Source organism: Lontra canadensis, unplaced genomic scaffold, assembly GCF_010015895.1.
Source record: "Lontra canadensis isolate GAN:19392208 unplaced genomic scaffold, GSC_riverotter_1.0 scaffold28, whole genome shotgun sequence".
NCBI lineage: Eukaryota > Metazoa > Chordata > Mammalia > Carnivora > Mustelidae > Lontra > Lontra canadensis.
The window spans coordinates 16,624,212-16,650,473 of NW_022631022.1; the positions used below are offsets into that span (position 1 = coordinate 16,624,212).

At 35.6% G+C, this 26,262-nt stretch overlaps 1 protein-coding gene across 12 annotated transcripts in view; it reads right to left on the reverse strand.

Annotated features, from left to right (window-relative positions):
- The window catches only part of MYO9A (myosin IXA), a 305,854-nt gene that overhangs the window by 206,169 nt on the left and 73,423 nt on the right, over positions 1-26,262 (reverse strand). For all 12 annotated transcript variants that reach the window (XM_032864954.1, XM_032864953.1, XM_032864959.1 and 9 more), the window contains exons 3-4: positions 11,651-11,745; positions 6,029-6,091 (exon numbers count right to left, since the gene is read on the reverse strand). In XM_032864954.1, coding sequence (XP_032720845.1) covers positions 6,029-6,091; positions 11,651-11,745 — 158 coding nt within the window. The remainder of the gene's footprint in view (positions 1-6,028; positions 6,092-11,650; positions 11,746-26,262) is intronic.

Here is a 26,262-nt window from a genome sequence, read left to right on the forward strand (position 1 = left end):
CACACCTTCTCAGCAAAGACCAGAGAAGGTACTGAACTCTCATCTCTGGCTGATCTTGAAGTAACCATCCTTGAGGAAGCCCAGGCATTACTTAGTACACAAGATTTTTTTTTTTTTAAGATTTTATTTATTTATTTGACAAAGAGAGATCACAAGTAGGCAGAGAGGCAGGCAGAAAGGGGGGGGGAAGCAGGTTCCCCGCTGAGCAGAAAGCTCAATGTAGGGCTCCATCACAGGACCCCGGGATCATGACCCAAGCCAAAGGCAGAGGCTTTAACCCACTGAGCCACCCAGGCGCCCCAGTACACAAGATTTTTAATCAACTGTTTTAAGTATGTTCAAAGAACTAAAGGAAACCACGTTTAAACAACTGAAGTATGAGAATGATGTCTCATCAAAGAGACTATCATAAACATATAGAACTTATTTAAAAATAATTAAAGAGGAATTAGAGAGTTGAAATACATAATAACTAAAATGAAAAACTATCTAGAGGCACTCAGTGACAGATATGAGTGGGCAGAAGAAGGCATCAGGGAACCTGAAGACAGCTCTTGAAACGAGTCTGAAGAGAAAGGAAAATGAGGGCACCTAGGTGGCTCAGTGGGTTAAGCCTCTGCCTTCAGCTCAGATCATGGTCTCAGGGTCCTGGGATTGAGTCCCCTATTGGGCTCTCTGCTCAGCAGGGAGCCTGCTTCCCCTCTCTCTCTCTGCCTGCCTCTCTGCTTACTTGTGGTCTCTCTGTCAAATAAATAAAATCTTTAAAAAAAAAAGAGAGAGAGAAAGAAAGAAAAATGAATGAAGAAAACTGAACAGGCCTCAGGTATCTGTGGCACAAAAGGAGTCCCTAAAGGAGAGGAAAGGAGCAAAAACAATATCTGAAAAAATAATGACCCCAAACTCCCCAAATCTGATGAAAAAACCTGCACATTCAAGAAACTCAACAAACTCCAAGTGAGAAAAGCTTAAAGAGATCCACACTTAGAAGACATGCCTTATCAAGGATTCCTAATAAAAGATTATCAGCTGGAATTTGAGAAACAAGACAGAGGATCATAGGAGAAAGGAGGGAAAATGAAACAAGATGAAACCAGAAGGGAGACAAATCACAAGAGACTCTTAATCTCAGGAAAAAAACTGAGGGTTGCTGGAGGGGAGGGTGTGGGAGGGATAGTGTGGCTGGGTGAGGGACACTGGGGAGGGTATGTGCTATGGTGAGTGCTGTGAATTGTGTAAGACTGATGACTCACAGAGCTGTACCCCTGAAACAAACAATACATTATATGTTAATTTTTTTAAAACTGCACTGTGATTAAAAAAAAAATTATACACCCAACAAAGTCATCCTTCAAAAATAAAGGAGAAATTAGGATAGTCCCGGATAAACAAAAATTAAGAGACTTTGGGGGCGCCTAGGTGGCTCAGTGGGTTAAGCCGCTGCCTTCGGCTCAGGTCATCATCTCAGGGTCCTGGGATCAAGTCCCACATCAGGCTCTCTGCTCAGCAGGGAGCCTACTTCCCTCTCTCTCTCTGCCTGCCTCTCTGTCTACTTGTGATCTCTGTCAAATAAATAAATAAAATCCTTAAAAAAAAAAAAATTAAGAGACTTCACAGCTAGCAGATGGGCCCCACAAAGAAAGGCTAAAGGCACTTTTTCTAGCTGAAAACAAAGGAAACTAGACAATTTTCAGTTAAACATGGAAAAATAAACAGCACTAGTATAGATAACTATGTGGCTAAATATACAAGATAATATAAACTCATTTTTTTGTCTTCAACTTTTTTCCGTCTTATTTCAAAGACACCAACAAAAAACAGTAACGACTAATCTGTATTGATGGGTCTACTGTTATAAAGATGTAATTTATATGATTTTAATACTACAAAAGAAGAGGAAAGGAACAGAACTACATAGGAGCAAAGTTACTTGTATATTACCAAAATTAAGTTATTAATCCAAACAAGACTGCTAAAATATTAACTATGATTGCCAAGGCAACAATTAAGGAAATAACTCAAGAAATATTTAATTAAAGAAATGCCAACGGTACACCAGAAAACATCTATTTATACAAAACAAGGCAGTAATAGAATAGAGGGACTAAAACATCATTAAAAAATACGTAAAACAAATAGCAAGATAACATTCATAAATCCTATCCTAGCAATTACATGAAGTATAAATGAATTCCAAGGTAAGTAACTGGCAGAATGAATTAAGAAAATCCAACTACATGCTATCTACAGTAGACACACTATAGACTCAAAGATACAAATAGGTTGAAACTAAAAGGATGGAAAAAATACCATGCAGACAATAACCAAAAGAAAACTAAAGTATCTATACTAACATCAAACAAAATAGACAAAAATTGTTGCTAGATGCAAAGGACATTTTATAATGACAAAAGGGCCAATTCATCAGAAAGATAAAACAATTCTAAATGTAAATGCATATAAAAACAGAGTCCCAAAATACATAAAACAAAAACTGAAAGAATTGAAAAAAGAAAAATAAAAAACAATTCAACAATAGTACTGAGATATTTCAACACTTACTTTCAATAATGAAAAGAACCGTAACAAGATAAAAGATCAATAAGGAAAAAGAGAACTTGAAAAATACTAAAAACCAACTGCACCTAAAACACATCTACAGAATACTCCATCCAACAGCAGGATACATATTTTCTCAACACTGGAGAATGGAACAATCTCCAGATTAAAAAATGTTAAACTCGGGCGCCTGGGTGGCTCAGTGGGTTAAGCCGCTGCCTTCGGCTCGGGTCATGATCTCAGGGTCCTGGGATCGAGTCCTGCATCGGGCTCTCTGCTCAGCAGGGAGCCTGCTTCCCTCTCTCCCTCCCTCTCTCTCTGCCGGCCTTGTGATCTCTCTCTGTCAAATAAATAAATAAAATCTTAAAAAAAAAATGTTTAACTCTATGACAAGTCTCAATGTAAGGCAACTGAAATCATACAAACTATATTCTCTGATGATCTTACAATGAAATCAGAAGTCAGTAACAGAAATTTCCAAAATGCACAAATACATGGAAATTCAAAAATACACTCCTAAATAAAAATGGGTTCTAAGAAGAAATCAAAAAGGAAATAAGAAAATAGATACATAAAAACCACACCACAACTTGCCAAAATATGGGAACCATTAAAGAGTTAAAACAGGTCTTTAGAGCTGCAAACCCATAGTAAAACAGAAGGAACTCGTAGCTAACCATTCACCTTAAGAAACTAAAAAATTTTTTTAATTTTAAAAAAGAGCAAACTAAACCCAAAGCAAACAGAAGTGATAAGCATGAGAAGAGAAATAAAATAGGGAACAGTAAGAAAATAAAAATCAACCAAAACTTGGTCCTTTTAAAAGATCAACAAAATTGGGATGCCTGGGTGGCTCAGTTGGTTAAGCAGCTGCCTTCGGCTCAGGTCATGATCCCAGCGTCCTGGGATTGAGTCCCGCATCAGGCTCCTTGCTCTGCAGGGAGCCTGCTTCTCCCTCTGCCTCTGCCTGCCATTCTGTCTGCCTGTGCTCGCTCTCTCTCCCTCTCTCTCTGACAAATAAATAAAATCTTAAAAAAAAAAAAAAAAAAAAAAAATCAACAAAATTAACACATTCTTATCTAAACTGATAAAAAAGGTGGGGGAGATTGCTATGGTCTCAATTTGTAACCCTCAAAGTCCTATGTTGAAATCCTAACCCCAAAAGGTAATGATATTAGGAGGTGGGGCCTTTGGAGGTTGATTAGATCATGACAGTGGAGTCCTCATGAATGGGATTAGTGATTTTATAAAAGAGATTCCAGAGTTCCCTAACCCATTCCACCCTATGAGGACCAAGCAAGAAGGTATGAGTTATGAACCAGGAAGAGCTCTAATCAGAATGCAACCATACTGGCACCTTGATCTTGGACTTCCCAACCTCCACAACTATGAGAAATAAATTTCTGTTGTAAACTACCTAGACTGAGGTATTTTGTTACAGCAGCCCAAAGACAGGAGTAGACCTCAAATTCAGGAACAAAAGAGGGAACATTATTACCTGTCAGAAATAAAAATTGTTTTAAGGGAATACTATAAACAATTTTTCCCCAATAAATTAGATGACCTAGATGAAAAAATTCCCAGAATGATAAAAACTACCAAACCTGGCTAAAGAAGAAACAGAAAATCTATAGAGATGTATAATAACTAAAGTGTTTGGATCAGTAATCAAAATTCGCCACAAATAAAAACCCAGAATAAGATGGCTTCACTAGCAAATTCTAGCAAACATTTAAAAAAGAATCAACCCAATCCTTCCCAAACTTTTCCATCTCATTCTATGAACCAGTATTATCCTAATACCAAGACCAAACAAAGACAACAGGAGGGAAAACAAAACAAAACACCTTGTAGCAATATCCCTTATGAATACAGACACAAAAAATCCTCAACAAAATACTAGCAATCCACATTCAGCAACACACCGTTAAATATTACACATCCATTCACAAAGAATCGAGCAAAACAGACAATCAGTTTTTAAGTTCTGAATCTTCACCTCCCGTGATTCTTTGAAACCATGCTATATCCCCACCACTCCATTAAAATGTGTTGGAAGAAGTTACTAATAACCTTTCCCACCACTTCATTAAAATGTGTTGGAAGAAGTTACTAACAACCTTCTAATAGCAGTATCTGTTAACTCTACAAAACTTCATGAAGTTATTTCCTTTCTAAAACTCTCTTACCTTCATTTAAAAAAAAAAAACAACCCTCTAATTTAGATTTCCTCATCTGCTAGCCACAAAAAAAAAAAAAAAAGAACAGGAAAGTCTTGAGTTCTAGTCCTAACCTGGTCTTATTCATTAGATAATGTTAGCTATCAATTACTGAATATAATTATGTATAAGGGCCACAATAAGCACTTTATAAATGTTATTTCATTTATTTCTCTAGACAACTCTAAGACAGTTTTCTATCTGTAAAATGGGAATAAATATCAAAGAAGCAGAAAAGTTAAATGAGATGCCAAAGCCATATTCAAGATTTGAATGTAGGTCTCTCTTTAACTTCAAACTCTGGCTCTGAATTTTTCTCATTGCAGCATGAAGGAAATCATTTATCTCTCTGACACTTGGGGGGTTTTTCCCCCTGACATTAGGTTTCTTAATCTGTAGGAAGTTACATATATAATCTCTGAAGTCCTGTATACCTCATTATAATATAATGAAAGTAAGTGCTTTATTAAAAATTTTCTCAAATTAGAAACAGAATAATAAGGCATGGGAAAAAGTCTGAAGACACAATGCTCACGAAAAGCAGTCAGATAAAGACCTGAGTCACGTTTTCTGTTCGGACAGTTTGCCTAGAATTTAGAAAAGTTAACAGTTCCACATGCAGGCATGCCTCAGAGATCTTGTGGGTTCAGTTCCAGACTACTACAATAAAGCAAATCTCAATGTAACATGAGGCAAATAATTTTCTTGGTTTCCCAGTGCAGGTAAGTTATGTCTACACTACACTTCAGTCTCTTACGTGTGCAATAGCATTATGTCTAAAAAACAACATACACATCTTAATTTAAAAAGCACAGTATTGCTAAAAAATACTAACCATCATCTGAGCTTTCAGCCAGTTATAATCACGGACCACAGATCATAATAACAAATATAATAATAATATAAAAGTTTGAAATATTGCAAGAATTACCAAAATATGACAGATAGATACAAAGTGATCAAAGACTGTTGGAAAATGTGCCAAAGACTTGCTCAACACAAACCAATTTGTTAAAAAAAAACGCAGTATCTGTGCAGCGCAATAAAACAAGGTATGTTTGTACTTATTTAAAAAGCCTTCTAGCAGCCTCTGAAAAAGTACAACGTTCTGCTCATGACAGAAATAGCAATTATATGGAAAGCAATGCATGGTGTTAAGCTGAATTAAAGGTCATAATATACAAACATCCTAAAAGTTGATCTGATTAATACAAATGTTAACTTGATCTAATTATAGTAAGAAAAATATGTACCGTTCATTATGCTCTTGATAAACGAGTCTGGACTTCTCCAGTAGGTATTTTTCAACATAGGCACTAGAAGAAAAATAAAATTGGTTGATATAAATAATAAAGCTTAAGGTCGATAAATATTTTTCCGGAGAAGATGCAAAAGTATAAAGAATAACCAACCACCCAGATCATTTTAGTACACTTACAATTGTGTTATAAATGCTGTTAGTGTTATCTATGTTAAATTTATAAACTTGTCTTTTTTGGGGGGGCTTTCAAAATAAATTCAGAAGTTCAAAACATGGCACATAAGACCCATCCATGGCATAGGCTTTACTTTCTTTCCAGGCTCATATGCCACTACACATTTTTTCAGATATTATACTTTGGCCAGGTGACTAAATAAGGTTCAAACACATACTTCCTTAACATATTTATGCTACAGCCACATTCTAGAATCTATTCATTTATTATTTACTGATTTATTCAATAACTTTTCATTAATTGGGCACTGTGCTAAGCACTGTCCAAATATGGAAATAAGTGATACACTATTCTCAAGGGGCTTACAGACTAGTAAAGGAAATATGTAAACAAGGGGCTATCATACTGAGTTGATATAGGATTTATTATAGAGCAATAATCAAAAATTATGGCTATATCGGGGCGCCTGGGTGGCTCAGTGGTTTGAGCCTCTGCCTTCAGCTCAGGTCGTGGTCTCGGGGTCCTGGGATCGAGCCCCACATCGGGCTCTCTGCTCAGCGGGGAGCCTGCTTTCCCCTCTCTCTCTGCCTGCCTTTCTGCCTACTTGTGATCTCTGTCTGTCAAATAAATAAATAAAATCTTTAAAAAAAAAATTATGGCTATATCAAGAGAGACAGATAAGATTCAACATTATATAAGGAAAACATTATATAAGGAACAATTCCCAGAAAGGGGAGTACACAGCACATAGTAAACATTCACAAAATTTATTTGGTGACTGACTGAGATGACTTTGAAATCTGAAAGACTGACCAGAAGAAGACCAGGAGAACTGCTTTATGAAAAGGCATAAAAGAAAGAGGGTATTTAACCTCAGGGAAGATAACTACTCAACATGGCCAGAGAATGAGATAGATAAGTGCTAGATGAAGAAGGACCAATATACTATGTGCCAGAAAAATGGATTTTATACTGAAAGTAATGAGCAACTAAAATATATTTCTGTTATGTCATTCTCTTTATCCAGCCTTTACCTCTTCAAGTCTCCAATACCTCTTACCCAAATTGAATCAATCAGTTAAACTCCAAAAAGGGGGGGATCTTACAGTCTGAAATGTAAAAGCTTTACACTATTGAAACCAAATAACACAGCACAAACCTCTGTGGAGTCAAAATCTGACTTTTGAGCTTTTATTCCCATCAGTTCCCTCCTATTGCATGCTCAGTATTTCAGTCACTTGCAAATACAGGTTATTCCCTCAAGCATGCCATTCACTCCTGGCTGCATTGTCTGTGCTCTTCCTTCCACTTCTAATTCTACAGGCTATACTCTCTATCCAACAGGCTCCATTTCATAAAATGAACCTCAAATATGCCTTTTTTGCAAACTCATTACTACTACTACTACTATTACCAGTAATTAAAATGTATCGCTTCCTCCGAGTTACCACCATCACCTCTAGTCTAGACTACTCAAACAGGTTCTTATCTGTCTAAAATGGGAGACATAAACTAATATGTTAAATTCTTTTGAGTATAGTTGACACATGTCACATTAGTTTCAGGTGTTCAGGTATATAACACAATGATTCAACAAGTTTACACATTATACTATGCTCACCATACCCTAGTAAAATATCATTGACTATATTCCTTACGGGGTGCCTTTTAATCCCATGACTTACTTATTCCGTAACTGGCAGCCTGTATATCACACTCCCCTTCACTCATTTTCCCCATTCCACCACCTACCTTCCCTCTGCAACCATCAATTTCTTCTATGTATTTATAGGTCTAATTGCGCTTTTTGTTTATTCATTTTTATTTTAGATTCCACATAGTACATTAAATTCTTATACCCACCCTGCATAGCAAATATTACAGCCTATTTCACAAGTGTAGAAACTGATACTCATAGATATTAAGATCATGCAGCTAGTAAACAGCAGAACTATGATAGGAAGCCAGGTCTATTTTAACTACAAAGGCTCCCTCTTTCAACTATATCAACATACTCCTAGACATTTTTCCTTCCTCCTCTCTTATCCTTGAGTTATACTGCTATGAGAGTTATTTACCCTAAAATAAGATCTACTCATGTTATTCCTCTACTTTCACTTGCTACTCATACTAAAGTACGTAAGGGTAAACTGGTATTATGTCTACCTGGGATAGTCTCTTTTCATTTAATTTTATTTTTTAAAAGATTTTATTTATTTATTTGACAGAGAGACAGAGAGAGAGGTAACACAGGCAGGGGGAAGTGAGAGAAGGAGCAGCAGGCCTCCCACAGACCAGGGAGCCTGATGTGGGGCTAGATCCTAGGACCCTGGGGTCATGACCTGAGCCAAAGGCAGACACTTAACCACTGAGCCACCCAGGCACCCCGGTTCCTTTTTTTTTTTTTTTTTAAAGATTTTATTTATTTATTTGTCAGAGCGAGAGAGGGAGAGAGAGCGAGCACAGGCAGACAGAATGGCAGGCAGAGGCAGAGGGAGAAGCAGGCTCCCTGCCGAGCAAGGAGTCTGATGTGGGACTCGATCCCAGGACGCTGGGATCATGACCTGGGCCGAAGGCAGCTGCTCAACCAACTGAGCCACCCAGGCGTCCCCCCTGGTTCCTTTTTAATGCATCAGCATAGAAAAAGAAAAAACAGATAAAGCAAATATGGCAAAATGTGATAATTGCTGAATCTAAATGGGCATTCCTTCTGTTCTCTTTACTTCTGGTGTCTGTTTGACTTTTTTAATAATAAAATCTTTAAAATCTACTTTCCAATAAAAAGGATAAATTACATACATTAGAGGTTTATTCACAATCTGAAATCAACTGAACACTATGTCCATAATCTGAAGCCACTGAACCTACCTCCTCTCAAGTACACCAAGCTCTTATGATTCCACTCATCTGCTAATGCCAATCCCTCAAATGATAATGTGATTTCCCACTTTTTCTGCTTAGCAATTTTTCAAGACCCAAGATAAAAATCATATACCGTTTTCTGTGAACTTCTCCAAACACATGCTTCTATCACTATACTTATCTCATTTACTATAATCCTCTCATGTAAACATATCTTCCCCAAAAGACTATGAGAACTTTAATGGCAGAGAACATGTGTACATTTTTTTGTCCTCAACACTTAGCACAGTGCCTGGTACTCCATAAATGTTTGCCTAATAAATTATAAAAAGATGAAAATGTTTAACATATATTTGCTAAGAGTTAAAAATATTCAATATGAAAATTTTTTCAGTATGTATATGTTGACTTACTAATCAAGATGAAGATTTCTAAAAAAAAAAAAAAAAAAAAAAAAAAAAAAGATTTCTGCTCATCACTGTTGTAAGAGAACCTTTAACCTTTTCAGATAAACGCTTAACATCTAAGAGCAAGAATTTCATTCATAAAATGGGAAAATAAATACCTGCCATTCCTAACTCATGAAACTGTCTTAAGAATCAGTGAATATATGTAATGATACTTTGTAAGTTACAAAGCAGCATATACAAGTGAACCTATTATCAACATTTTTGTATCACAATCAAACACTAGAAAAGTACAACTTGACAATGTGGCTACATCCCATTTTTATTAGTAAAAGTTCCAGTTATAAAATCAGAAAGGAAATGAGTTATGAAACTCGCCACTAAAGTACTTACCCTTCTTGTTTTGTTTTTCGGGGGTTGAGGGGTGGGTAGAATACACATAGTTTTGGTCAAAATTTTTAAATTAAAAGCAGAAGTGAAAAGCATAATTAAAATGGCATAAAAAAGAAAAATACTAACCAATCTCACTTATGGATATGGATGCAAAAATCATAAATAAAAACTAGGAAACAGAATAGAACAACCAATTTATATGTGCGTGCATAAATATATATACATATATGTATGTGTGTGTATGTAAATTGTATCTTTGTATGACCAAGTCGGATTGCTTTCCCAGGAACACAAAATGATTCAGTTTTAGGAAAATAATAACACTGACAGATCTCAGAATGAAGATCACGCTGATCGTCAGAGATGCTCAAAATGCATTTGGTAAAATGCAATACCATTCTGTTACTCAAAAAAACCACTCACAGAAAATTTAAATCAATGTCTAACTCATTAATGTGATAAAAAGCCCTAAAATCAGTATTTTACTTTGTGGAAAAAAGTAGTCATTCACATAAAGGTCGGAAACAATATTATTTGGAATCAGACGAGAAAGAAAATAAAGACATAAGAACAGAAAAAAAATCTATTTTTGCAAAAATACCAAGAAAAGGTCAAAGAAACAGTAGTAAAACTAATGCAAACAATAAAACAATTCAGTAAGAATAACAAGATACAGCTTAATATAAAAATTAATAACTTTCATATATGTAAACAACTAGAAGATATAATGCTAGAGAAAATCACATTTTTAATAACAGTAAAACACTGAAATAAGATGCTTGGGAATAAATTCAGTAAGAAATACAAAAAATTTAAAAACATTTCTAAATATCACAAAGATGTCAATTATCCCCAAATTAATATATACATTTAACATTAGCCCAATAAAATCAAGCCATGAAAGGCATGGAGGAAACTTTAATACATGGTGCTAAGGCAAAGAATCCAAACTGTAAAGACTATATATATTATATGGTTCCAACTACAGGACATTCTGGAAAAGGCAAAACTGGGGTACTATAAAAAGGTAAGTGGTTGCCAAGGGTTACTGGGTAAGAAGGGATGAAAAGGCAAACCACAGAGGATTTTAGAGCAGTAAAACTACTCTACATGATACTGTAATGGTAAATACATGTCTTTATACAACTGTCAAAGCCCAAAGAACATAACCACACAAATGGAACACAACAATGCAAGATGTTATTAATAGGGGAGACTGGGGGTTAGGGTGAAGAAGTATATGGGAACTCACTGTACTTTCTGCCCATTTTTGTTGTGACACTAAAACTGTTTTAAAAATAAAGTCTATTAGATATTTAAAAGTTAGAAAGAATATTGCTGGAAAAAACAGAAGTACTCTATTTACAGACTGTTTAAGAAAAGTTATTGTAACAAAATTAAATTTCTTGAATAGGACAGCATCATGTAGGAAAACGTCGCTCTGATTCCTGTGGGGAGTCAAATTATATGCCCAACTCAGAAACAATTTTAAAAAATGAATGTATGCATAATACAGAGGAAAAAAGCAAATGCAGCAAATTGTTAACAATTAGCAAATCTAAGTTACAGATAATATGTGTTACACTATTCTTTGAACTTTTCTCAGCCTTCAACTTTCCAAAAAAAAAAAAAAAAAAGAAAAAAATTTAGAGTTAAAAAATTGAATGCAGACACCAATGTCAGTCTTCTCATTAAACAGCAAACGAACAATCAATGGATTATGAAGAGAAAATGGTGAAAATATAAACATACTCCAAAGCCTGCTACTGCTACTTACCCAAGTACGGTGCCAGTTTCTTGGTAATTTACTTGAATAAATTTGCCAAAACGACTTGAATTGTTATTATGAGCTGTCTTTGCATTTCCAAAGGCCTGTCAAAATAAACAGTTCTCATTAATTTCATTTTTAAAAATGGAAAATCTTGCTTAGGTTGGCTCAAATGTAATTCTCTTTACCTTGAGACTCATATGGTTCAGGAAAAGTAAAAGAGAACAACTAATAGTTGAAATAAAACCAAGCAGAAAGTACTTTATGCTTTTCATTAAAATAAATCTTTATTTTAAAAACTTAACACTCCTTAAAATTAATTTAACTTTTACCTTTGAGAGCCAAAAACTTTAATATATTTCTGTATTTTTAAAATTTTTAAATTAAATAAATAGGAGCTAGAAACAGAAAAATTACATCATAATAATTGCAATTTTAAATAGTATAAATGAAATAAAATCTCACTACAGTGTAATATATCACTTTATCACATCAACTTAAAACAAAGCTACAGTATATTTTAAAAAGAATTAAAAATATATAAGCTGCCTAAATTGTAACCAAAGTATACACAATGCAATAAATACTACCCAGCAATAAAGATAAACTGGTACATACATCAATATTGATGAATATCAAAACATTATGACATGTGGAAGAAACCAGACTCAAGAGTACATACTGTACTATGAAATTCTAGAAAAGACAAAACAACAGAAACAGAAAGATCAGAGTTGTCTGGGAATGGGATGGAGTTGGGAAATGTGTAAAAGAGGCACAAGGAGTAATAAAAATATTCTATAGCTTCACCATATGATGGTGGCTATAAAAGTGTATATACATTTACCAAAAATCATTGAACTATAAATCTTAAATGGCTATATTTTATTTTAAGTTACATATCCCAATAAAGTTTCTTAAAATTTAAATTTTAAAAAATCATCTCCTGTTGAACTACATATGCAACAATCTGAATGAATTTCCAAGATAAAAAGTTAAATGAGAGAAACTAATCTCAAAACTTAACTTACTATATACAATTCCACTTCTGTGACATTTTGAAAAAACAAAAAACAAAAAACAAAAAAACCGCAATGGAAAACAGACCAGTAATTCCCACGAATTAGTATGGGAGAGAAGTAAGAGGAAATGAAGATAAAGAATAATGTGAAGGAGTTTCAAATGAAGTAGTGGAACTTTTCTGTATTTAGACTGTAGAGAGATGGTTACCCAAATTAATGTTTTAAAATTCATAAATTTTACTGAAATTTTAATTCTACTTAAATTTAACTCTTTTAAGAACTTAAATATCTCCTTAAAAAAAGTAAATCATTAAAAAATTAAGGCCAAAAAAAGACAATTTCTCGTACATGAATCTGAAAATTTTCATCATAAGCCAGCCCACACTAAAAGGAACATTGAAGAAAGTCGTTCATGCAGAAGGAAAATATCATACCCAAATATGGATCAGCATACAGAATGGAGAACAGCAAAAATGGCAACTACAAAAGTAAATATATAAAGTATTTATTACTTAAATCTCTTGAATAGATCATTGAAATTGAGGTCAGAGAAAATGATAAAGATCTCTGAAAATCCTCTCTTCTTCATAAGAGAAATGAAACAAAAAACTATCTAAATAGACTTTCTGACAACTCTAGAAATTTATTAAAAGCTTACAATAATCCTTTGTAGAGGAACAATTAATGAAGGAAAACAGCTGAATCTCAGTAAGAAAAACAGGCATTGTGGCATTTTAACTTATCCAATTACCTAGGGAGATCCCTCTCCCCAGCTCCATGCTGAAGAGAAATGTAGTCTGTAATTATACTCTTTTTAAAAGGCAGCCTAGAAACAAATGAAGGAACAGAACAGGATTACAGCCTAAGCCCTGTCTCACAGGTAACTGTCAGAATTTGAGTTATACAGCATTTTCCTGGAAAACCTCACTCAAAGGATTATCTTTACCTGACTGGACTTGAAGCTCATTCAAAAGAGACAATCTTTTCACCATGTATGTTTGTTAAAAACAATCAGAGGCAATTGTTTAAATACTGAAACTGTCTACGGTAACAATAGGATAATGAGGCAAAAAATGAGGCAACCAAACAACATAAAAGAAAAAGTTAGTGAATGACTTATACAAAAGGGACATTTAAAGATCTGAAATCAGAACGCTTGGGTGGTTTAGTCAGTTAAGCATCAGGATCCTGGGATCCAGCCCCCTGTCACACTCTCCCTGCTCAGCAAGGAGTCTGCTTCTCCCTCTGGCTTGTGCTCTCTCTCTCTCAAATAAATAAATAAATAAATTCTTTAAAAAAGAAAGAAAGAAAGAAATGAAATATTCCAGGAAATGTAAAAAGTGTTGTACCTGTGCAGGACTGTGCACATGCCCAGGAATATACACATGCTCAGTAAAGAGCTGAGATCTCTGGTTGATATTTAAGTTCTATGTAAACAGGAAGCAAAAGGTAAGGCAGATTTGACAACTACCTTGTTAAATGTTGACAAGCGTTCAAGAAGCACACAGAACTTCACAGAAGAAACCGGGAGCCTAATTGCTTCACAACGCTTAAAAAAATCCTTGTCCAATTATCTGACCACTAAGCTAAACGAAGAAAGAATGTAAAGGCCGCACAGGAAAAAGAACAGAATTCACAAACTTATTCCAGAGAAGTCATGGGACAACCAAATCCTGGGAGGAGGGAAAAATCTCATTATCAGAACTGCCACACTGTGTTAATAAAAATGCCCACTTTTCACCAAAACAATGTAAGACATGCAAAGAGGAAAAAATGTATGGATCAGGAAAATTTTCTAAAAAGCAATAAGCAGTGGGCCCCTGGGTGGCTCAGTGGGTTAAGCCTCTGCCTTCGGCTCGGGTCATGATCTCAGGGTCCTGGAATCGAGTTCTGAATCGGGCTCTCTGCTTGGTGGGGAGCCTGCTTCCTCCTTTTTCTCTCTCTCTCTCTCTTTCTCTCTCTCCCTGCCTGCCTCTCTGCCCACCTGTGATCTCTCTCTGCCAAATTGATAAATAATTTTTTTTTTTAAAAAGCAATAAACAGAAACTTCCGTGGCAAAGCCCAGATGTTGGACCTACAAAACCAGTACTTTGCATCAGCTATTTTAAATATTTTCAAACAACTAAAGGAAAGTATGAAAATATACCTTAACAATAGAGAGTATCAGTGAAGGGGTAGAAATTATAAAAATTCCATTATTGAAAAATATATTAATTAAAATGAAAAATTAATTGGAGGGGCTTAGCAAGTGGATACAGTGGAAAACATAAACTGAATATTTCAACAATGAAAGGCCCAATACTTCCCAAATTTCATGAAAAACAATCATCTACATATCTACCAACCTTCACAAACTCCAAGCATCAAAAACTAAAAAAAGATGTGCACCTAAACAAATAATGATCAAACTGCTAAAAGACAAAGAATAGTTCTTATATAATCACAGGGTCCTGGGATGGAGCCCTGCATCAGGATCTCTCCTCAGCAATGTGCTCTCCCTCTCCATCTGCCTCTCACCTCACTTGTGCTCTCTCTCTCAAATAAATAAAAATTGTAAAAAAAAAAAAAAAAAAAAAATAATAGTTCTTATAAGCAGTAAGAGATGCAACACATATCACATAAAAGTTCCTCAAAAAGCATAACACCTAATTTCTCCAAATAAAACATTAAGAATTAAAAACAGTAGAGTTATATATTCAAATCACTGAGAAAAGCCTGTCAACCAAGAATTCTGTGTCCAGTAAAACTATCTTTTAAACTAAAGGAGAAAATAAGAAAATAAGACATTTAAATGAACAAAAATTGAAAGAATACATTTCAGCAGATAGGCCTTACAAAAAACACTAAATGAAGTAATTCAAGCTGAAAACACACATGATAATGAAGCAAAGCTATATGAAGAGATAAAGACCACAAGCAAAGGTAAATGTAATGTAAATACAAAACAGTATAAATATTTTGTAACCTTTTTCCTCCTACCTGACCTGAAAGACAATTCCATAAAACAATAAAAAGAAACCTATGTGTATGGATATAACAATGTAGAAAAATAATTTGAGGGGCTCCTGGGTGGCTCAGTGGGTTAAAGCCTCTGCCTTCAGCTCAGGTCATGATCCCAGGGTCCTGGGATCGAGCCCCACATTGGCTCTCTGCTCAGCAGGGAGCCTGCTTACTCCTCTCTCTCTCTCTGCCTCTGCCTACTTGTGATCTCTATCTGTCAAATAAATAAAATCTTTAAAAATAATAATAATAATTTGAAAATAATTTATATGAAAATAAAAGCACAAAGGAGGGGGAAAGGAACAGAGCTATACAGAAGAAAGTTTCTGCATTATTATTGAAATTAAGTTGGTAGTAATCCAATGTTATTCCAATGTTAATTGGAATGCTCAGGAATACCACTAAAAAAATAACCAAAAAACCTAAAAAGAGAGACAACAAAACTAAAATGGCATGCTAGAAAACATCTCCTTGACATAATAGAAAGTAGTAACGGAAGAGTACAGGATATAAAAAAACAAATGGCAGGGCACCTGGGTAGCCCAGTTGGTTAAGCATCTGACTGCTGATTTCGGCTCAAGTCATAACCTCAGGGTTGTGAGATAAAGCCCCACATCAGGCTCCATGCTGGGGGAAAGCCTGCATAAGATTCCCTCTCTCCCAAAACTGACAGCTTTTCCGCTAAGGTCAGGAACACAGCAGGGATGTCCATTATCACCACCACTATTCCACAGAGTACTAGAAGTCCTAGCCTCAGCAATCAGACAACGAAAAGAAATTAAAGGCATCCAAATTGACAAAGAAAAAGTCAACTATCACTCTATGCAGATGATATGATACTATATATGGAAAACCCAAAGACTCCACTCCAAATCTGCTAGAACTTGTACAGGAATTCAGTAAAGTGTCAGGATATAAAATCAATGTACAGAAATCCATTGCATTTCTTTACACCAACAACAAGACAGAGAAATTAAGGAGACAATCCCATTTACAATTGCACCCAAAAACATAAGATACCTAGGAATAAACCTAATCAAAGAGGCAAAGAACATATACTCAGTAAACTATAAAGTACTATGAAAGAAATTGAGGAAGACACAAAGAAATGGAAAAATGTTCCATGCTCATGGATTGGAAGAACAAATATTGTGAAAATGTCTATACTACCTAAAGCAATCTACACATTTAATGCAATCCCTACCAAAATCCCATCCATTTTTTTCAAAGAAATGGAACAAATAATCCTAAAATTTAGATGGAACCAGAAAAGACCTCAAATAGCCAGAGAAATATTGAAGAAGAAAGCCAAAGTTGGTGGCATCACAATTCCAGACTTCAAGCTCTATTACAAAGCTATAATCATCAAGACAGTATGGTACTGGCACAAAAACAGACACATAGATCAATGGAACAGAATAGAGAGCCCAGAAATAGACCCTCAACTCTATGGTCAACTAATCTTCGACAAAGCAGGAAAGAATATCCAACGGAAAAAAGACAGTCTCTTCAACAAATGGTGTTGGGAAAATTGGACAGTCACATGCAGAAGAATGAAACTGGACCATTTCCTTACACCACACATAGAAATAAGACTCAAAATGGATGAAGGACCTCAATGAGAGAAAGGAATCAATCAAAATCCTTCAGGAACACACAGGCAGCAACCTCTTCAACCTCAGCCGCAGCAACTTCTTCCTAGGAACATCGCCAAAGGCAAGGGAAGCAAGGGCAAAAATGAACTATTGGGACTTCATCAAGATCAAAAGCTTCTGCACAACAAAGGAAACAGTTAACAAAACCAAAAGACAAATGACAGAATGGAAGAAGATATGCAAACAACATATCAGATAAAGGGCTAGTATCCAAAATCTATAAAGAGCTTATCAAACTCAACACCCAAAGAACAAATAATCCAATCAAGAAATAAGAGATGCTGGCAAGGATGTGGAGAAAGGGGAACCCTCCTACATTGTTGGTGGGAATGCAAGCTGGTGCAACCACTCTGGAAAACAGCATGCAGGTTCCTCAAGAAGTTGAAAATAGAGCTACCTTACAACCCAGCAATTGCACTACTGGGTATTTACCCTAAAGATATAAACATAGTGATCCGAAGGGGCACGTGCACCCAAATGTTTATAGCAGCAATGTCCGCAATAGCTAAACTATGGAAAGAACCTAGTTGTCCATCAACAGATGAATGGATAAAGACATGGTATGTGTGTGTGTGTGTGTGTGTGTGTGTGTGTGTGTGTGTGTGTATATATATACATACACACACACACACACACACACACACACACACACACAAAGGAATACTATGCAGCCATCAAAAGAAATGAAATCTTGCCATTTGCGACAACGTGGATGGAACTAGAGGGTATTATGCTGAGCAAAATAAGTCAGTTGGAGAAAGACAACTATCATATGATCTCCCTGATATGAGGAAGTGGAGAGGCAATGTGGGGGGTTTGGGGGGTAGGAAAAGAATAAATGAAACAAGATGGGATTGGGAGGGAGACAAACCGTAAGAGACTCTTAATCTCACAAAACAAACTGAGGGTTGCCAGGGGGAGGTGGCCGGGAGAGGGTGGTGGGGTTATGGACATTGGGGAGGGTATGTGCTATGGTCAGTGCTGTGCAGTGTGTAAACCTGGCGATTCACAGACCTGTACCCCTGGGGCTAATAATACATTATATGTTTATAAAAAAATTTTTTAATTATAAAAAAAAAAGGGAATGGTCCTCAATCTAACAAAGAGCATCTACACAAAACCAATGGCTATCATCATACTTAATGTTTAAAGCTGAATTCTTTCCCCCAAGAAAAGAATGTTGCTTTCACCACTTATATTCATATTGGCATAATCAGTGAAATCTGAAGGAAAAAAGAAATCCCGATTGGAAAAAAAAGAAACAAAACTGTCTTTTTAACCACAAATATGATTTCCCATGTGGAAAATCCAAAGAAAACTTTAAAAAAGTCAGAATATTTGTATCTAGCCAGTTTGTATCAAACAAGATCAAAGTGCCAATATCACCTATATCTCTATGTATTAGGAACTAACAACTGAAACCTTTTAAATACCACTTATAAAACATCCAAAAATACTGACAAATGTAACTTACTATATATGTTAAAGTCCTCTATCTTAAAACAACAAAATACTACTGAGAGAAACTAGAGATGATCTTCATAAGTGGGAAAATAAAACTTGTTCATGAGTCACATGACTTACTATTGTTAGCATATATCAGCTCTCTCCAAATTAAACTACAGATTTAACACTATGCCAATCAAAGTCCCAAAAAAACTTTACGAGGCAACTAACAATTTAGTTCTAAAATTCATATGGAAATGCAAAGGACAGAATATCCAAACAACTAAGCAAAAGAAGGATTAATAAAACTAATTTCAAAAATTATTATAAAGTTACATAATGAAAGTAGCATAGCACTGTAATAAAGACAAATGAATAAGTAGAACAGAATAGAGAATGCAGAAATAAGCCCACATATATATGGACAATTTTTTGACAAAGATACAAAGGCACTAAGGTAAAGAAAAAATAGTACTTCAACAAAAAATAGTCTTGAGGGGAGCCTGGGTGGCTCAGTGGGTTGGGCCTCTGCCTTCGGCTCAGGTCATGATCTCAGGGTCCTGGGATCGAGCCCCGCATTGGGCTTTCTGCTCAGCGGGGAGCCTGCTTCCTCCTCTCTCTCTCTCTCTCTCTCTGCCTACTTTTGATCTCTATCTGTCAAATAAATAGATAAAATCTTAAAAAAAAATAGTCTTGAAACAAGTAGATATTCATAGGAAAACACTGGATTTATACCTTACACTATATACAAAATAAATTCAAAATGGATCACAGACCTGAATGCGAAACCTGAAACCATAAAACTAAAAAAAAAAAAAAAAAAATCTTTGCAACCATGGATTAGTCAAAGTTTTCTTAAATATGACACCAAAAGCACAATCCATAAGAGAAAAAAAAATGGCTAAGTCAGACTTCATCAAAATTTAAAATTCTGCTCTTCAAAAGATACTACTAAAAGAGGGTTAAATCTGAGTGACATTTCACCAAGGAGGTGAAAGATCTGTACAATAAAAACTGTAAGACACTCATGACAAAAACTGAAGAAGACACAAAAAACTGGAAAGATATTCTGTGCTCATGGATTGGAAGAATTCACATTGTTAAAATGTCCAGACTACCCCAAAGCAATCGACATATTCACTGCAATTCCTATCAAAATCCTAATGGCACTGTTCACAGAAGTAGAAAAGACAATCCTAAAATTTGTATACAACCACAGATGACCCCAAATAACCGAGGTAATCCTGAAAAAGAACAAAGCTAGAGGCATTACACTTTGATTTCAAACTTTATTAAAAGCTATAATAATGAAAACAGCAGAGTACTGTCAAAAAAAACAAACATATATAGATTTAAAAAAACTGAATAGAGAGCCCAGGGGTGGGGGGGAAAGTCCAGGACCAGAAGGATCAACGAGTGAATTCTATCAAATATTTTAAAAAGAGTTAATACCTATCCTCATCAAAGCTTCCAAATACATTCATGAGGCCAGGATCACACCATGCCTAACCCAAAAGAAGACACCACCCACACCCAAAAAAAACTACAGGCCAATATCCCTGATGAACATAGAGGCAAACACCATCAACAAAATATGACCAAACCACATACAACAATACATTAAAAAGATCATTCACCATGACCAAGTGAGACTGTCTCCAGAGTTGTAAGAATGATTCAGTATTCACAAAATGATGTGATAACACCACATCAACAAAACCAAGGATCATAATCATTATGATCATCTCAATAGGTGCAGAAAAACCATCTGATAAATTCAAATTCCACTGATGATACAAACTCCCAAAAAAGTGGGGCTAGAGGGCACATACCACCAACATAATAAACACAATATATAAAAAACCCACAGCTAACATCACACTCAATGGTGAAAAACTGAGAGCTTTTCCTCTAAGATTAGGAATAAGACAAATATGTACACTCTTGCTACACAGTCTTAAAAGTCCCAGCCCCAGCAATCAGACAAGAAAAAGAAGTAAGAGGCATCCACATTGGTAAAGAAGTTAAATCATCACTATTTGCAAATGACATGATACTATACACAGAAAATCTTAAAGACGCCACCAAAAAGCAACCTTCAGTAAAGCTGAAGGATACAAAATTAACACCCGAAATCGGTAGCATTTCTATAAACTAATAACAAAGCAGCAGATAGAGAAATTAAGAAAATACCATTTACTACTGCACCAAAAAGAAGAAAGGACCCAAAAATAAACTTCACCAAAAAAGTCAAAGATCTGTACTCCAAAACCATAAAACACTGATGAAAGAAATTGAAGATGACACAAGCAAATGGAAAAATAGTCCAGGCTCACGAATTGGAAGAATTAATATTATTACAATATCTATATTACCCAAAGCAATCTACAGATTCAATGCAATACCTATCAAAATACCAAAAGCATTTTTTTAAAAAACCAAAACAAATAACAGTAAAATTTCTATGGAAGCAAAAGAATCCTGGAGTAACAAAAACAATCTTGACAAAACCAAAGCTGGAGGTATCAGAATTTCACATATCAGCATATACCTCACCAAGCTGTAGTAATCAAAACAGGATGGTACCAACACAAAAACAGACACGTAAATCAATGGCACAGAATAGAGAGCCGAGAAATAAACCCACACTTATATGTCAATTAATCAATGACAAAGCAAATATATAACATGAGACAGTCTCATCAATAATGGTGCTAGGAAAACTGGACAACTACATGCAAAAGAATGTAACTGACCTCTCTGTAACACAAAAATAAACTCAAATTGGATTAAACGCAAATACGAGACCTGAAACCATAAAATCCTAGAATAGAACACAAATGGTAATTTCTCTGACACAGGCCAAAGCAACATTTTTCTAGGTATATCTCATAAGGCAAGGGAAACAAAAACAAGCTACAGGGACCAAACCAAAACAAAACAAAACAAAAACAACAAAAACTTTCACACAGTGAAAGAAACCATCAAACAAAAAGACAACCTACTGAGAGGGGGAAAATATTTGCAAATGATAATCTAATAAGGAGTTCATATCTAAAATATATTTAAAAAAAAAAAAACAAAAGTCAGAGTGCCTCAGTGGCTCAGTTGGTTAAGCAATAATCTTCAGCTCAGGTCATGATCTCAGGGTCCTGGGATCGAGTCCCACATCCGGCTCCCTGCTCAGCAGGAAGCCTGTTTCTCCCTCTTCCACTCCCCCTGCTTGTGTTCTCTCTCACTGTCTCTTTCTGTCAAAAAAAAAAAAAAAAAAAAAAAACCTTTAAAAAATAAAAAATACTCTGCCTGCCTCTCTGCCTACTTGTGATCTCTCTCTCTCTCTGTCAAATAAATAAATAAAATCTTTAAAAAAAAAGACTTTAAAAATAAAAATAAAAAATAAAATATATAAAAAACTTGAACACCATCAAAAAAATAATCCAACTAAATTGGACAGAGGACCTGATTGGATAAAGATGGCCAACAGACATATGTAAAGATGATCTGTATCACTCATTATCAGGGAAATGCAAATCAAAACCACAATCAAATAATAACTTACACCTGTTAGAATGGCCATTATCAAAAACATTAGAAATAACAAGCGTTGGTGAGAATGTGGAGGAAAAGGAACCCTTGTACTGTTGGCGGAAATTTAAATTGGTACAGCCACTATGAAAAATAGTATGCAGGTTCCTCAAAATATTAAAAATAGAAATGCCATACGATTCAGTAATTCCACTACTGGGTATTTGTCCAAAAATAAAAAAATAAAAACACTAATTCAAAGAGATATATGCACTCCTTTGTTTACTGTAACATTCTTTATAATAGCCAAGATATGAAAAAACCTAAGTGTTCATCAACAGATGAATGGATAAGTAAAATGTGGTGTGTATATATACAAACAGATACTACACAGCCATAAAAGAAGGAGAAGATCATGTCATTTAAGACAACATGGATGGACCCAGGGGATATTACACTAAGTGAAATAAGTCAGACTGAGAAAGAAAAATACCATATGATTTAACTCATAAGAATCTAGGGGAGGAAAAAAGAAGAAACGAAAAGCAGAACCAAACCTATAACCAGAGAACAAACTGATAGTTGCCAGAGAGGTATGGGTGGTAGGTTGGGCCTAATGGGTGAAGCAAGTGAGAAATACAGGCTTCCACTTATGGAATGAACAAACTATGGGAATAAAAGGCACAGCATAAGGAATATAGTTAATGATATTGTAATAGCAATGTATCAGGATAGATGGTAGATACACTGATGGTAAACACAGCACAATATTGTAAACATTTGGAATCACTAAGTTGTACACCTGAAACTAAAATAACATATTGTCAACTATATTAAAAAAAAAAAAAAAGAGGTAGTTAAATCTGGGAGAAAATGTGGGCAAACACATATGTGATAAAGGACTTGTACCCACTACACAAAAAACTTTCAAAACACTGAAAGAAAACCCAGTAAAAAATTGGGACAATAAATTTTGACAAACATTTCACCAAAGAAAATACAGAGGCCAAATAAACACACGAAAATATGCTTATAGCATTAGTCATTATAAAATGCAAAGTAATACCAATGGCATTTTCCAAAATGCTGGAACAAAAAATCCTAAAATTTGTATGGAACCAGAAAAGACCCCAAATTGCCAAGGAAATGTTAAAAAAGAAAAACAAAGCTAGGGGCATCAAGTTGCCTGATTTCAAGCTATATTACAAACCTGTGATCACCAAGACAGCATGGTACTGGCACAATGGAATAGAACAGAGAGCCCAGATATGGGCCTTCAACTCTATGGTCAACTAATCTTCAACAAAGCAGGAAAAAAATATCCAATGGAAGAAAGACGTCTCTTCAATAAATGGTGCTGGGAAAAATGGACAGCTATATACAGAAGAATGAAACTGGACCATTCTCTTTTACTACACACAAGATAAACTCAATGGATGAATGACCTCAATGTGAGACAGGAACCATCAAAATCCTAAAGGAGAACACAGGCAGTAACCTCTTTGACATCGGCCATAGAAACTTTTTTCAAGACACGTCTCCAGAGGCAAGGGAAACAAAAGCGAAAATGAACTTTTGGACTTCATCAAGATAAAAAACTTCTGCACAGCAAAGGAAACAGTCAACAAAACAAAGAGGCAACCCTGAAAGGGAGAAGATATTTGCAAATGACCATACAGACAAAGGGCTGATATCTAAGATCTATAAAGAACTTCTTGGGGCACCTGGGTGGCTCAAGGGGTTAAGCCTCCGCCTTTGGCTCAGGTCATGATCTCAGGGTCCTGGGATCGAACCCTGCATCAGGCTCTCTGCTCAGTGGGGAGCCTGCTTCCCCCTCTCTGCCCACCTCTCTGCCTACTCGTGATCTCTGTCAAATAAATAAAATCTTTAAAAAAAAAAAAAAAAAAACTTCCCCAACTCAACACCCAAAAAACAGATAATCAAGTCAAAAAATGGGTAGAAGATATGAGCAGACACTTCTCCAAAGAAAACATACAAATGGCTAACAAACACATGAAAAAGTGCTCTACATCACGGCATCAGGGAAATTCAAATCAAAACCACACTGAGATACCACCTTACACCAGTTAGAATGGCAAAACTGACATGGCAACAAAGAACAAATGCTGGAGAAGTTGTAGAGAAAGGGGATCCCTCTTACATTGCTGGTGGGAATGCAAATTGGAGTAGCCATTTTAGAAAACAGTGTGGAGGTTCCTCAAAAAGTTAAAAATAGAGCTACCTATGACCCAGCAATTGCACTACTGGGTATTTACCCCAAAGATACAGATGTAGTTAAAAGAACAGCCATATGCACCCCAGTGTTCATAGCAGCAATGTCCACAATAGCCAAAATGTGGAAAGAGCCAAGAAGCCCTTCAACAGATGAATGGATGAAGAAAATGTGGTCCATATACACAATGGAATATTACTCAGCCATCAGAAAGGATGAATACCCAACTTTGGCATCAACTTGGATGGGACTGGAGGACATTATGCTAAGTGAAATAATTCAAACAGAGAAAGCCAATTATCAAATGGTTTCACTTGTTTGTGGAACAAAAGGAATAGCACAGAGGACATGAGGAGCAGGGAAAAATAAAGAGGGAGAAATTGGAATGGGAGACAAACCATGAGAGACTATGGACCCCAGGAAACAAACGGAGAGTTTTAGAAGGGAGTGGGGGTGGGGGTAATGGCTGAGCATGGTGATCGGTATTAAGGAGGGCACAGATTGCATGGAGCACTGGGTGTTATACACAAACAATGAATCATGGAACACTACATCAAAAACTAACAATCTGAGGGGTTTGAAGCAGTAGGGGGGTGGGAGGTTGGGGGAACCAGTTGGTGGGTATTGGAGAGGGCACGGATTGCATGGAGCACTGGGTGTGGTGCAAAAACAAGGAATACTGTTATGCTGAAAAAAAAAAATTAAAAAAAAAAAACTATGTACCATCGTAACACAATAATAAATAAATAAATAAATAAATAAATAAATAAATAAATATTCAATGAGATACCACTATATATGTATGTGAATGACTAAAATTTAAAGGAATGACTCTATCAAGGGTTAGCAAGGATGTGAAGTAACTAGAACTGACACACATTGCTGGGTGAGAATATAAAATGGTAGATACAATCACTCTGGAAAAGTTTGGCAGTTTCTTAAAATGTTAAGCATTAACCTATCATATGAAGTAGTCATTCCACTCCTAGGTATTTACCCAAAAGAAAGTATATGTCCACACAAAGACATAGAGTTTTATGTATAACAGCCAAAAACTAGCAACAATCTAAATATCCATTAGCAGGTGATAAATGGATAAACGAAGTGTGGTATACCCAGACAGTGGAATTCTACCTTAGCAAAAGGAATAAATTACTGACACATATAACACGGATGAATCCTGAAATAATTATACCAAGAGAAGTCAAACATAAAAGAGTACAAAATATATGATTCCATTTATATAAAAATTAGTTTGTAGAAAATACAAACTAATCTATCATGACAAAGTAAGTGGTTTCTTGGGGCACCTGGGTGGTTCAGTCGATTAAGCGGCTGCCTTCAGCTCAGGTCATGATTCCAGGGTCCTGGGACCGAGCCCCATGTCTGGCTCCCTGCTCAGCGGGGAGCCTGCTTCTCCCTCTCCCTCTGCCTACTGCTCTGCCTACATGTTGCTCTCTGTCTGTCAAATAAGTAAATAATATCTTAAAAAAAAAAAAAAAAAGTAAGTGGTTTCTCGTAGATGACTGAGCTGGTAAAGGTAAGAGAATTACAAAGAGATATGAGGAAACTTTAGGGATAATGGGTATATTCAGTATCTTGACTGTAGTGGTGATGGTTTAATTAGTATATATACATGTCAAATTTTATCAAATTGTACATTTTCAATATGTGCGGTTTAGTGTACCTCAATTAAGCCTTACAAAATCCCTTTTAAAAAATAATCTGAGGCGCGTGGGT